Source organism: Lampetra planeri, chromosome 79, assembly GCF_965212315.1.
Source record: "Lampetra planeri chromosome 79, kcLamPlan1.2.h2, whole genome shotgun sequence".
Classification (NCBI taxonomy): Eukaryota; Metazoa; Chordata; class Hyperoartia; order Petromyzontiformes; family Petromyzontidae; genus Lampetra; species Lampetra planeri.
The window spans coordinates 317,593-331,633 of NC_136184.1; the positions used below are offsets into that span (position 1 = coordinate 317,593).

At 53.7% G+C, this 14,041-nt stretch overlaps 1 protein-coding gene across 12 annotated transcripts in view; it reads left to right on the forward strand.

Moving 5' to 3' along the window:
* Positions 1-14,041, forward strand: part of LOC144738251 (ribonuclease inhibitor-like) — a 112,195-nt gene that overhangs the window by 61,328 nt on the left and 36,826 nt on the right. For all 12 annotated transcript variants that reach the window (XR_013589193.1, XM_078621241.1, XM_078621246.1 and 9 more), the window contains one exon: positions 5,192-5,278. Coding sequence is in view for 11 of the 12 variants with exons in the window: in XM_078621241.1 (XP_078477367.1) it covers positions 5,192-5,278 (87 nt within the window). In the remaining variant the exon portion in view is untranslated. The remainder of the gene's footprint in view (positions 1-5,191; positions 5,279-14,041) is intronic.

A 14,041-nucleotide genomic window follows, 5' to 3' on the forward strand; every position in this document is an offset into this window, starting at 1 on the left:
GAGGCCTGCGCTTCGGCGCAACGAGGCCGAATGTTTCCGCTGCGGGCGTAGGGGCCACTACGCCAGAGACTGCTGGGCCCGCTTCCCGGCTCCGCCGCAGCAGGAGGCCTCGGCACCGGTCAAGTCGGCTAAAGATCCTCCGAAACAGGCATGTCGGCACGCACCAGACACTCGGCAAGGCTTTCCACCTCACCCACCACCTGTGTTGCGCGATCCTATTGTTGTTGTTAAAGAAAGGCCATCGACGGGGCCTTGTCATTCAGTTACGCAGTGGCGCAAATTGGCACGGAGAGTTGTCGCGGCCGCTACGGGTTCGTCCACTGTACCGGGGTCCATACAAGGTGTGGACGTGCGCATTTTGGTCGACTCGGGGGCGACTGCGACTATTATATCGGATGTCATTTTCCATCTGTTGGGCATTCCGTCGGGGGCTGTGCGTCCGGTTTATGGGTCGTGCGTCGCTGCGAACGGGGGTAGCATGGGCATCGTGGGTCAGGTGGATGCTAAGATATCTATTGGGGATGTGTCGGCCTCGGGTGTTGTGTTGATATCGAGATCTTTGGCGGTTCCTTGTTTGTTAGGCACCGATTTTTTGGCTAAGATGCCCATTTTGATCAAAATCAATGAGAATTGTATTGAACTGCCGGGGGGCCGTCAAATCTCGTTTCTGCCGTCGCCCTGGGGGCGACCTGCTTCGGCCGTACAAGTGCAGGCGCTGTCCGTCGCATCTGTGGACATCCCACCTGGTACACAGATGCTTATACCCTTGCGGTATCGGAAGCCCCTGCCTGATCGGCTAGGAGCAGTAGGGGTCTTGTTGTCACCGTCCGCCACGATAACAACCGGGTTGGCGTTAGTGGGGGCACAGACCATCGTCCGGCCGGATCAATTACCGTTTTTACAGGTGCTTAATGCGGGGGGAGAAAACGTCCGTGTCCCGGCCGGTACGGTTGTGGCACATGCCACTACGGCGTTTGCGACCCATGATTGTCCACATAGCCGGGGAGTTGTTGCTGGGGTTTCCGAGCCAAGGAGTTCGGATGATCGTTGGGTTGCTCAATTATGTGACGAAAATTCTTCCCTGTCCATGGAGCAACGTGGTGCGCTGCGTAAATTGTTGTTGACATATTCCGATGTGTTCAGCTCCGATGATTTGGATTTGGGCCGCACTTCCTTGCTTTACCATCACATTGAGACGGGCGATGCTGCCCCTATTCGATTAAATTCGCATCGGATGAGTCCTGCGGAGCGAGAACACGTACGGGGGGCAGTGGAAGACATGTTGGCTGCGGACATTATATCGCCATCTAACAGCCCATGGGGCGCTCCAGTCGTCTTGGTTAAGAAGAAGGATGGCAAATTGCGATTTTGTGTTGATTTCCGCAAATTGAATAAGATATCGGTGGCAGATGCGTACCCTCTGCCGCGTATGGATGACTCCCTCGACGCATTGTCGGGGGCTAAGTTCTTTTCCACACTGGACCTCTCTTCGGGATTTTGGCAGCTTCCCCTTGACGAGTCCTCACGGGAGAAAACCGCATTCCGTACGCCTCAGGGGTTATTTCAATTCAACTGTCTCCCGATGGGATTGAATGCGGCCCCTGCTACATTTCAAAGATTGATGGAGCTCGTTTTGACGGGGTTGCAGTGGGAGACATGTCTTATATATTTGGACGATATCATTGTCTTCAGCCGCACATTCGATGAACATTTGACGCGGCTGGAGACAGTGTTTACGAGGATGCGTTCTGCCAAATTGAAATTCAAACCAAAGAAATGTCACCTACTGCAACGGTCCGTCCGCTATTTGGGGCACATTGTGAGCGCTGAGGGAGTGTCCACGGATCCGGAAAAGACGGCGTGCGTCCGGGATTGGCCGACTCCGGCCACCGTGGGGGATGTTCGGCGGTTTTTGGGATTTGCCTCGTATTACCGAAGATTCGTGCCGGGTTTTGCGACGATTGCGAGGCCCTTGCATCTCCTTACGGGTAAAGGACGGAAGTTTGTTTGGGGACAGCCGGAGGAGGCGGCCTTTCGGAGTCTGCGTGATCTATTGGCCACGGCCCCAACATTGGATTATCCCGATTTCGATCACCCATTCATTCTTGATACGGACGCGAGTGACACAGGTATTGGGGCGGTGTTATCACAGTCTAAAGGGGGTGTAGAGCGTGTCGTGGCGTATGGTAGCCGAGTCTTGTCTCCTGCGGAAACCCGCTACTGTGTCACTCGCAGAGAACTATTGGCGGTTGTTTTTTTCCTACGGCAATTTCGACCATACCTCTACGGTCGTTCTTTTATTGTGCGTACGGATCATGCGGCCTTGCAATATGCCCTTAAAATTGACCAGCCATCCGGACAGTTGGCACGTTGGTTGGACACGCTACAGGAATTTTCCTTCCAAATTCAACATCGGAAGGGTGTGCGCCATGCGAACGCTGACGCACTTTCCAGATTACCGTGGCGCGGCCCTTGTAAATGTGAGTCGGGGACGCATAGGTGTTCGCCGATTCCAAACCCCCCTCAGCCGCTCACGCTGGCCGTCGAGAAGTCGGACACTCCGATGGAACCGGGACCGGCTGACGGGGTTTTGAATCTGCCGCGGTCTGTCTGGATCCGGGAACAGATGATGGATGAGTCATTGGTGTCCTTGCGGAAGCGGTCTGCTAAGGACAATGGGAGTCCGAGTACGGCTGTGGGGCCGCAAACCGCTCTCCGAGATGGTCTGCTTATGTGGCGGGAGGGGTTCCAGGAACGTTGGCGCCTGGTGGTACCAACGTCCTTGCGGTTCGAGTTGATTAGAACCCTCCATTGTGACACTCTCTTACATTTAGGGGTGCAGAAGACCTTGTTGACGTTGCAACGTCATTATTTTTGGCACGGCATGGCGACAGATGTCGTAGGGCACGTGCGCGCGTGCCCTGCGTGTGCACAACGTAAGCCGCCGAAACATCCTTACGTGCCGCCTCTCCAGTCGATTCAGGTGTCTCGAGTCAATGAATTGGTGGCACTGGACATATTGGGACCTTTTCCACCATCGGCGAGGGGTAATAAATATTTGCTGGTAGGGGTTGAGTACCTCTCCCGTTGGCCGATGGCCTGGCCGTTGCCCGATCAGTCGGCCGCGGCCATTACCGACGCCTTTTTGTTTGGGTATATTATGGATAAGGGGGCGCCTGAGAGACTCCTCACGGACCAGGGCAGGAATTTCTCTTCTAAATTATTGGCGGAAGTGTGCGCGGGCCTTGGGACTAAGAAAGTACGGACATCCCCATACCATCCGCAGACGGATGGTATGGTTGAACGGCTGAACAGGACATTGTCTGCCATGCTTTGCCATACCGTGAGTGAACAACAATCAGATTGGGATCTGCACATCCCCGGGGTGCTTTCGGCGTACAGGATGACGCCTCATGCGGCTACAGGATATTCGCCGTTTTACCTTATGTATGGTCGGGAAAACGTGCCGCCGGTGGATGTGCAATTGGGAACTGGGGTGAAGGGACCTCGGAAACCACTTCCTGAATACATCCAGGACACGGTTCGCCGAGTCACGGAGGCGCGGGAGAATGCCCGCGTGGCTACGGCCAAAGCCCAGGCCCGGAACGAGCGATATGCGCGACGGTCTGAGGGGGAGTGCCCTTGGAAGGTTGGGGACCTAGCCTGGCTTCATTGTCCACAGGTATGTCCGGGGACCTCGCCGAAATTGCACAAACCCTGGCATGGTCCCGTACGCCTCATTGCGGTTCCCAACCCACAGACAGCACGCGTCCAGATTGGGTCTCGTCGCTGGGTTGTGCATACGTCGCGCTTGAAACCATATGTTGCTCCCTTACATGATGCGTCATCCCCCAATATTGCCTTGCCGGGGTCTGTTGCTGCTGACTCTCCCCTGCCTGCGTCCATTGATCTCGCTAGAGCGCCTGTCGTACCTGTTCCAGACAGGCCGGCCGTGACATTGCGGGGGACGAGGGGCCCTGCTCGGAGGACGCCTGCCAGGTCTGCGGGACCTTCGAGCCCTGCAGCCCTTCCGACCCAGCTGCGGGCACGGTCACAGGACAAGCCCAAGACTAACTCTTTAGAGACACGGGACGGCGGTGGACTTCCAGCTGCGACAGGGGGATTACCCCCTGTCGTTCCTCGACTTTCATCGCGTTCCCGTTCTGCGAGTGGGCCGCCGACCGTCCGGGACGGGCCGGCGACCCGCACACGTTCCAAATCGCTTACGTTTCGTTGATTGTTGCTGTCTTGTTATTTTTTTCTTACAGTTGTATTTATTGCATGCTTTTGTACGATCGTTGATGTTGATTGCGTTGTTGTTGTTCTTGCTGTTACATTATATGCTTAGTGTCCTTTAGGGGGGGAAGCTCGGTTCGCCGCATTACGATTTGCTATTGGTCAGCCGAGGTCGGCTGGGATTTTTCTACGGGGGAGGGTGGTGTAATGCGGGCGTAAGCGACCTTCCGGAGGTGACGTCACGGGGGGTGGAGTCATGTGACGTGGGGGTAAGGTTCGGGGCTTTAAGCGGGTAAACCGGAAGGGGAAGGCAGTCGGGGTGTGAGCGGAAAAGAGTGAGGCCACGCGGGCAAGTGTGGAGAAGGGGGGGCGCCGACGGCGATCGGGAGCCAACCCCGAAGATAAGAGCAAGCTGCGGAGTGGTGTGCAGCTGGGGAGGAGACAGCCAGGAGGGCTGCGAGTTAGAGGCAGCGGTGTGGCTGCCAGGAGGAGCTGCGGAGAGAGAGAGAGAGAGGGCTGCTTGATAGAGGCAGCGGTGTGGCTGCCAGGAGGAGCTGCGGAGAGAGAGAGAGAGAGCAAGAAGCTGTGAGAGCTGCGGAGGGAGAAGAGCAGCAGAGAGTACAGCCAAGGGGGGCTGTGTGAGAGAAACAGCAGCGGAGCTGCTGTTGTGGATCGGGCCGACATTGGAGTCAGCACCGTGGAGAAGCTACAGAGTAAAGACAGCCGTGTGGGTGTACAGCACGAACCGAATAATAAAGGACACTGAGCCAGACATCGTGGTCCAGTCGTTTATTACAGAAGCATTAAACAATGAGCAGCTTTGCTCATGAACGTGTGTGCTGTGGTCATGTTCACCACCATTGTGAGTGTCCCTCACTCACCGCGTGTTTGACTCCGCGGTTCCCGTGGGCTCAGTGAGTCAGCGCTGTCCCTTCTCCCGTCCACGCGGGTTTAGGCTGAGTCTCAACGAGATCGGAGACAGCGGACTCCGACTTTTAGCGGACGGGATGTTGGGGAGAGAAGGGAGTTTGGAGACGTTAGAGTGAGTAATGTCCTGATGCACACACATTAATATAAGTACACCTAAACAATATATACACACACGTGGACACAAAACAAAGTATGACTACTATAATAGCCCAGAAATGTGTAACGCGCGTGACGACACTCCACATGCCACACTCCCTCCCCCGTCATTAATAATAAAATAATCATGAGCGGGTGGATTTTTACACTCACGCAGGTCGAGCGGAATTTTTTTTTTTACACATTCTCTTTTAATTAGACTTTTCTTAATTGAAAGTTAACCAAATAAATAACTCTACGCAGACGTTTCTTTACAGAAGGTGAGGGGGGGACTCCATGTGGAGTGACGTCATCCGCTCTTGATTATTGAGGGGGTGGGGGGCGTGGTCCACATGAGTGACGTTATCAGCTCATGATTATTAATGAGGGTGGGGGGCGTGGTCCACATGAGTGACGTTATCAGCTCATGATTATTAATGAGGGTGGGGGGCGTGGTCCACATGAGTGACGTTATCAGCTCATGATTATTAATGAGAGTGGGGGACGTGGTCCACATGAGTGATGTCATCAGCTCATGATTATTAATGACGGAGTTGCGTCCCGCACGTGAAGTCACTCCACGTGCCGCACCCCCCGTCAGTAAGAAGGACGAGCGGAAATATATTTTTCGCAAATTCGCTTTAAATTTGACGTTTTTTTTTATTGAAAGTGAATCCAATAAATAATTCTACGCAGCAACAAAGTGGATTTGGGGTATTTATTTTTTCTTCAGCACTTGAAACAAAAGGTAAGTCTAATTTATGCTTCTACATTTTAGTTAAAGACATTTCTCCGTGATTTTCCAGATATTGTACTGCAATCCAATTTATTTGAACCCCAGCAACCGAAAGCAGAAGAGAATAAAGTATAAGAGCAGTGAATTTGAACAAATTTAAGGTCAGTTATATACAGTGCTATTGTGAAATGCAGTTAAGTGTTTACTGACAAACTTTCGTGCAAGATTCACTGCCATTCAATTAACACAATATACAATTATACTCTGCTCATTTTTGTTCGTAAAAATTACAGCTTCCGTCCTAGGACGGGCAATAAGCAAGTAGCATAATGTTGTATTTTAACGTCTTTTATAATTTCTTTTTTTGCACTCATCAATTAAGTTATAAGCCACACTTATTCCAGCACTTTTAACCACTATTAAGTAACAATACAATTACAATTGTCACATTACCTACTCTAAACAATGATATTGTTTCAAACTATATTATGTTAATACAGTAGATCATCGATTATATCCAGATAATCGCGTCATTATTTAAAATGGCTTATCTTTGCAGATTCTTGAATAAGATTATGTTTTTAGGTGTTATGTATATATATATATTTAGTCTTTTAAAATTTAACACGTAGGCTTTCGCGACCAATATTGTTCATAATCAACGATTTTTTGGGTTTGGATCGCGTTATTTATAAATGTGTCGTAACCCTCCACCACCCGACACGGCCAATCAGTAAAAAAAGTGTCACGTTGACAAAAGACAAATAGTTCACTGCTTTAGCCCACCGGTGTGTTGAAGCGTGAAACCACAACATTTACAATTTGAGTACGACGTTTCGCTGGTAATTGTGATTTAAAGGTTTTTATTAACTTTTCAGCGGGTACAAGGAAAACCAAAGAGAGTACTGAAAACCACTCCTTCCCAGGCGCCCCGGTTGGCCCCTTCGAGTCTCCGTCACATCCGCGGGCTCCATCCACATACAATGCAACAAAAAAAAGCTCACCGCCATAACGCACACCGCCCCGTTCCCCTTATTCACATTCATCACCACCATTCACCCATGCGCTGCTCCATCACATCGCCTTCCCTCGATCGAACACGTACATTCCTCGCCCACACGACTTAGCAGGCCGGCTAAGATGTGCATGGCCATCCTTCACTATCCCTTCCCTATACCCGCCGGTCCCCTCGCTACCCCACCCCGGGAAGGGGCCACTTCCACTTCACACCTGCGGCCTTGTATCCCAGCCTAACCCGGTCTACTTCCATCACCCTTTCTAGCAACCTCCTCGCCCAATAGCACACCTCCAACGGTGATATAGGGGACCCATCCAACTCTTTTCTGCGAGCTCCCCACAAGGCCTCCTTTGTCGCGCCTATTATGGCCCACGTTCGATCTCTGTCATCTCCCCGCACCTCCCTTAAGACTCCCCACATAATGTCCCGACTTATCACCTGCGACAGGTAAAACCAGGACAACAGCGGACTGCTCAGTCTCCACACCTCCTGTGCGAAGGGACACTTCACCATGACGTGCACCGCGTCCTCATCTGTGTTGCAGCCCCTCGGGCATTTGGGCGAACGTGCCATTCGGCGAGAAAACATGAAGCCCCTCGTCTCCAATCTATCCCACACCGCCAACCAGGACAGATCTCTCTGTTCTTTTGTGAGCGCCGTTGATGAAGTGTTCCTCCACACTTGACGGTACATAGTCCTCTTCGCGCCCATCACCCCCTCGCAGGCCTCCCCTTCGTTTACTTTGGCCAATACCTCCTTGGAGTTCCACGGTCCCCCTCTCTGACTCAAATTGTACTCTTTTATGTAGTCACCCACCGCCGCATTCAGCCATCCTTGTGGCCAGGCCAAGGGCATGCCCGCCGGTAATTGGGTCATCCCAAGCCCCCTCAGGAGCCACATCAGGCGATACCTTAAATAACAAGCGGCCTTCCCCCGGGGCTCTTCGGAAAAGAATAACCTCAAAGTGTTGCACACAAAAATTGAGGACAGCACACGTGCAATATTTGGGGCGCCCTTCCCCCCGTTCGACGCGTTTACACATCACCACCCTCTTCACTCTATCCATCCCGCCTCCCCAAATGAATTGAAACAACAGCGATTCCAGGATTCTTGCCTCCCTCCTACCTGGCGGGTACACATATGCGAGGTAGTTGAGTGTTGGTAAAACCACCACCCTCACTACCAGAATCCTCCCTTCCATCGTGAGCCGTCTCCCGGCCCACTTGCCTAACTGTCCCTTTACCTGCTTTATCCTCCCGTCCCAGTTTCGTTCCGCCGACCTCTCTCGGCAAAAGGACACTCCCAAGACCTTGACTTCCTCCGTCTTTATCCCCAACTCAGGCGGCCGGCCCTCAAATAGTCTCGGGTCCCCGAAGGCCATCAATTCGCTCTTCCTCGCGTTCACTTTCAAGCCGGAGGCCAGGCCGAAGCGGTTTGTCTCCTTCATGGCCCCCCACACTGATGCCACGTCCCTACAGAGCACGACTACGTCATCCATATATAGCGCCACCTTCCCCTGTTCCTTATTCCCGGGGATGGTCACTCCCTTAATCTCCTCATTGTTTCTCATTGCCTGTGCAAGGGGTTCCATACACATTACAAATAGAACCGCGGACATCGGGCACCCCTGTCTCACCCCTGACTCTACTGGAATTGTCCCCGAGAGCTCCCAATTTATCAGTAGTCTGGTCTTGAGCCCTTGGTAAAGACGCCTCACCCAATCGACCAAGGGTCCCCTCACTCCTATTTTTTCCAACACTGCGAACATATACTCGTGCGAGAGGTGGTCGAAAGCCTTCTCAAGATCCAGGTTAAGAAGCCCTAGGGGGCATCCCCTCTCTCCTTCTACCTCTATTGCCTCCCTTAATAAAATCAGGGAGTCCGAAATCCTTCTTCCTGGCACCGCACACGTCTGGTCAGGTTCGACTACTCCCTCCACCACCTTCCCCAGGCGCGTCGCAGCTATTTTTGCCATAATCTTGTAGTCCGAGTTCAGGAGGGTAACTGGACGCCAGTTTCCCCAACTCTCTCCGGTCCCCCTTCTTATACATCAGTGTGATGAGCCCCTCACACATTTCTTCTGGCACCAGTCCGCCCTCCAGCATTTCCCTATACATCTGCAGCATATCCCCTTTCATTAAATCCCAGAATGTAATATAGAATTCTGCTGGAATTCCATCCAGTCCTGGCGTCCTATTCTTATTCTGCCTCCTCACTGCCTCCTCCACTTCCTCCATCTGGATCCTCCCTCCCAGTACCTCTGGGTTCTTAACCTCATGTCTTAGCTCCCCTAGTAGTGCCTCCCTTATTCCCTTATCCGTTCCCTTCCTCCCATACAACTCCCCATAGTACTCCTCCGCTATCTCTATCATACCCTCTGTCGTTGCCTGCCTGCCTCTGACCGGACTCACCAATTCACTAAGTGTGTTGTCTCCTGCCTTGCATTTCTTAAAGAAGAAACTCGTACATTTCTCTCCCTGTTCCGTTGCCCTGACCCTTGCCCTGTATGCCATTTGTTTGACTCTTTTCTCCAATACCGAGGATAACCTTCCCTTCAATCTCCGTATATCCTCACCCACCGGGAATCCCAGCTCAAGTAACCTGTGCTTCTTCTCAATTCTAGCGTTCCACAGCTGCAGTTCCCTGTTTACACTCCTCCTTCTACTATGTGTCTGGAAGAGGGCCTTTATCCGGCCCTTCACCATGCTCCACCACTCCACCCTCGTGGCAAAGCATTCCTGCAGGGTCGTCCAGTCTTCGTACTTCCTTACAAAGTCTTCCACGACCCTTCTGTCTTCCAACAGGCTTACATTCATTTTCCAGGTTCCCTTCCCCATCTTCAGGCCACCTGGAATACCGAGCTTTGCCTTCACCAAGTTGTGATCTGACAAGGGGAAGGGTTCCAGGTCTGCTCCATCCACCTTCACATTGGCAGACACAAAGATGAAATCTATTCGTGATTGCGTTCTACCGCCCTTGTCCGACCACGTGTATCCCGGTCTCACCGGGTGTACCTTTCTGAAGGTGTCAGTCATTTTAAAATCCTCTATCAGCTCCTTCAACTTCCTAGAGGAAGGGTCGAGCCTCCTCCTCCCAGCCACCGATAATAGGTCTGCCAGGCACAACGGGCAGTTAAAATCACCCCCCATTATGACTTGCCTTCTCGTCACGAGCAGGGTCGCTACATTATTCCATAGGTCCACTCTTTCTGTGCACGTCGTGGGGGCGTACACATTTATTAGTCTCAGGTTTGCCTCTCCATAAGACACGTCCACATAATGGAGGCGGCCCGGGATCACCTCTTGGGACCCGACTATCTGTATACCCCTCCTGCCTAGGAGGGTAACCACCCCCGTGCATCGATTTTCATTACTCCCGGACCAAAAGTAGTAGCCATCCCAGCTCTCCAACAGCTCCTCCCGGCCCAGGGTGTATGGTAGGTGGCATTCCTGGAGGAAGACCACCTCCCACTTGGTAGCCTGTAGCAGTTGTACTATTGCTCCTCTCCTCCCCTTTCCCTTCAAGCTCCTCACATTTACGGACGCCACGGAAAGTTCCATGTTGGGATGTGTCTCAGTCCGAAGCGGCCTTCTCCGCTCGCCCTCCGTAACTGTCTTCATTCGCCAGTTCCCGCAATTTCATTTTGCCCCTTGTTCTCAAGGGTTTCCCCCTGCGCCGGCTCTCCACCCTTTCCTCCATCCCCTCCCTCGAGGCCTCTGTGTCCAGCGAGGAGTCTGAGGATTCCGTGCTGCCTAAAGGGGCGCCTCTTTTTGGGGCTCTCCGTATCCTCCTTTTCCTTCCGATTGGTCCCTTCCATGTCTCGCTACCGCCTTCCTCCTGCTGTCGTTCCCCTTTTCCTTCATCCTCCTCCACCGCCTCCGCCCAGTCTTCCACGGTCGTCTCGGAGATGCTGCCCATGCCGTCGCTCTCCTCCCCCGCCAGCCCCTCTTCCTGCTCACTCGATGTCGATTCTGCTCTTTTTGCATGCCTCTCCCCTTCTCCCCCTCCATCCGTCGCTGGTGGCTGCTGCTCAGCCACCTCCCCACGTCCTTCCCTCACCAGTTCCTTATCCGGGTCCAGTTTGGTCCCACCCCCTTCCTCATCCCTCGCTCCTCCTACCCTATACGCCCTAACCTTGTTGGCGTACGACTCCGGACAATTTTTGTACAGATGTTCTCGGCTACCGCAGAGGTTACATTGTGCCGGAACACTGCATTCTTCTACCTCGTGGTCCAGTGCCTTGCATCTATAGCAGACCTTTGTCTTGCACACTGCGGCCAGGTGACCGCTGCCCCCACACCTCCTACACAGTTTAGGTTGTCCGGCATACACAACATATCCCCGGTTGCCACCTATGTTCAGGGCACTCGAGATGTGTCTCAAGGTCCCTCCCTCTGTTTTCAGCCGCACCCTCCATTGTCTTGCCCCTGTCCATATCCCCACCGAGTCCCTCACCTTTTTACAGCCCGACAGTACCGAGCAGTGCTGTCTTAGCCAGACCTCCACGTCGTGGTCATGTAGGGCTTCATTGTATAGGAAAATAGTCACCACCTTCGTGTCCAGCTCTGATAACAGTTGTAGCTTCATTGATATCAATGGCTTCTCCTCCGCCTTTTCCTCGAAGCGGGTCATAAATCTTTGTAGCAGGGGGCTTGAGTTGAAGCTTACATCAAACGCCCTCCCTCCCGGCAGAGTTATCAAACAGTACAAGTCTGTCGGCTCTATTTGTAGCAAGCCCATCATTATTGACTGTACAAAGGTTGCTCGGTCGATGGTCACTTCTTCCGCTACCTCGTCCTTCATCATTACTCTGACGCAATTATGTCGTTTGACATGAGGTGGTGTCAGACTCACCCCTGCCCCGCCTCGCCATTTCCCGTCTCGTTCCCGGGGCCTCCCAGCTCCCACCGGTCCAGCGTCCACTGTCGCGTTCTCCCTCCGGGCCTCCCCCTGCCCCAGGGTTGCTGGCGTCTCCCTGGCTTCGTTCCACACCCTCCGCTCGGGGGCACCCGCCTCTCTCCTCGTCGGCTCCTCTCCCTTCCTCGCCCGCTGCCACCAGGCGTCCTCCTCCACTCGCCTCGAGGTCGACGCTCGCGCCTCGTCCCTCTCCTCTGCGGGTCTCCCTCCTCCAGGCCGTCTCATCGCACCATCCTCCTCCTCTTGGCTCACCACCCCAGAGCCCTTGGTCGCCATGGCCCCGAGGGCCTGCGAGGCTGCCACTGGCCAGTCAGCCAGGGAGCCGAGACTAGGCTCGACACCAGCAGAGACACGGTAGAGACAAACCAGCCGTATTTAAGGTTTTTATTTCATTTCCAACAAGAGCAGGCCTCTGCTTTGTACAGCCAAAATAACAGAAAAAGACAGAAACAAAAAACACATGAACGTAACCGGAACAGGGGGTCTTTTTTACAGCAGATGCACCGAGTACGCCGCGGTCGAGTTCCCCTCTTCCACACCCTTTACTCCGAAAAGGCAAGAAGTCACCGTCCCAACGAGGGGGGGGGGGTACGTTCATCCACCCATTCTCGCCGAAAATGGGGGGGGGGGGGGTCGTTCCGAATTCAACCTATCCCGCACTTGGGTGGCGGCCATCGCCACTTCGCGTTTGTGGCACGCCTGCCCTTCGTCTCCCGCTCCACCTCCACCACCCTTTCCAACAGCCCCCTGGCTAGGCGGCATACCCCGTGGGGCGACATATACATGCCTTTAACCAGCTTCTGGCGGCCCGTCCACAGGGCCTCTTTTATGGCGCCTATTACAGCCCACGCCTGAGTCCAAAACTCGCCCGCCCTCTGTCTGAACCTCCCCCAAATTATATCAGACACCGTTGTCTTTACGGGGCAAAAATGGGACAGCAGAGGCCGGCATAACTCCCACACCTCCTGGGCAAATGGGCACTGTATGAGGGCGTGAGAAGTGTTCTCACTCAGGTTACAGCCTCTCGGGCAATCAGGAGAGCGGCCCATTCTACGGGAGCACATAAACTGTCGGCATTCCAGCCTGTCCCATGCCGCCAGCCAGGATAAATCCCGCTGTCTTTTCGTCAGGGCTGCCGACGTTACGTTCTCCCAAATTTGCCGGTGCCCAGTGCCCCGTGCACCTGGCACCTCTGAACAGACCTCCTTTTTGGAGATTTCCGCCAGGACTTCCCTGGGGACCCAGGACCCCCGTGTCCTGACCGGCTCGTACTTCGTAACGTATTCATTCACCGCGGTGCATAACCACCCCTGGGGCCAAGCCAGAGGGGTGCCACGCGGCAACGAAGCCATGCCTAGCCGCCGCAAGAGCCATGCCAGCCTGTACTGTACAAGATACGAGGCTTTCACTTGGAGGCCACTGGAGAAATACAGGCGCAAAAATCGTGTCCAGAATGCACGCGACGTTCGGGGCCCCCCTCCCACCGTTCTCGGCCCGTTTATACATTATCCCCCGTCCAACCCGGTCCATCCCATTCCCCCAGATGAACCTGAAGAACAGGCGCTCCACTCTTTTCGCCATCTGCGCGCCCAGCGGGAAAACGTAGGCCAGGTAGATGAGGGTCGGGAGGATTTCCACCCTCAGGACTAATATTCTGCCTTCCATTGAGAGGCACCTGTCTGCCCAACCAGCCAGCCTGCCCCTCACCATGCTCTCCTTTCCCTTCCAATTCTTTGCCGCCGATTCTTCCCTGTAAAATGTGACCCCCAGGATTTTGATCCCCTCCTCCTGGACTCTTATACCTGGGGGGTGACCCTCGAATAACCTGGGGTCTCCGAATATCATCATCTCGCTTTTTCTTACATTGACCTTAGATCCCGATGCCAGGAAGAATTCATGCGCGAGCCCTAGGGTCGCCCATACCGAAGAGACGTCCCCACAGAATATAACGACATCGTCCATATACATGGCGATTTTTGCTGGTTCAGTGCACCCTGGCATGCACACCCCTCTAATCTGCCGACTTCTTCTGACAGCCTGGGCGAAAGGCTCCATGCACAGTATGAAGA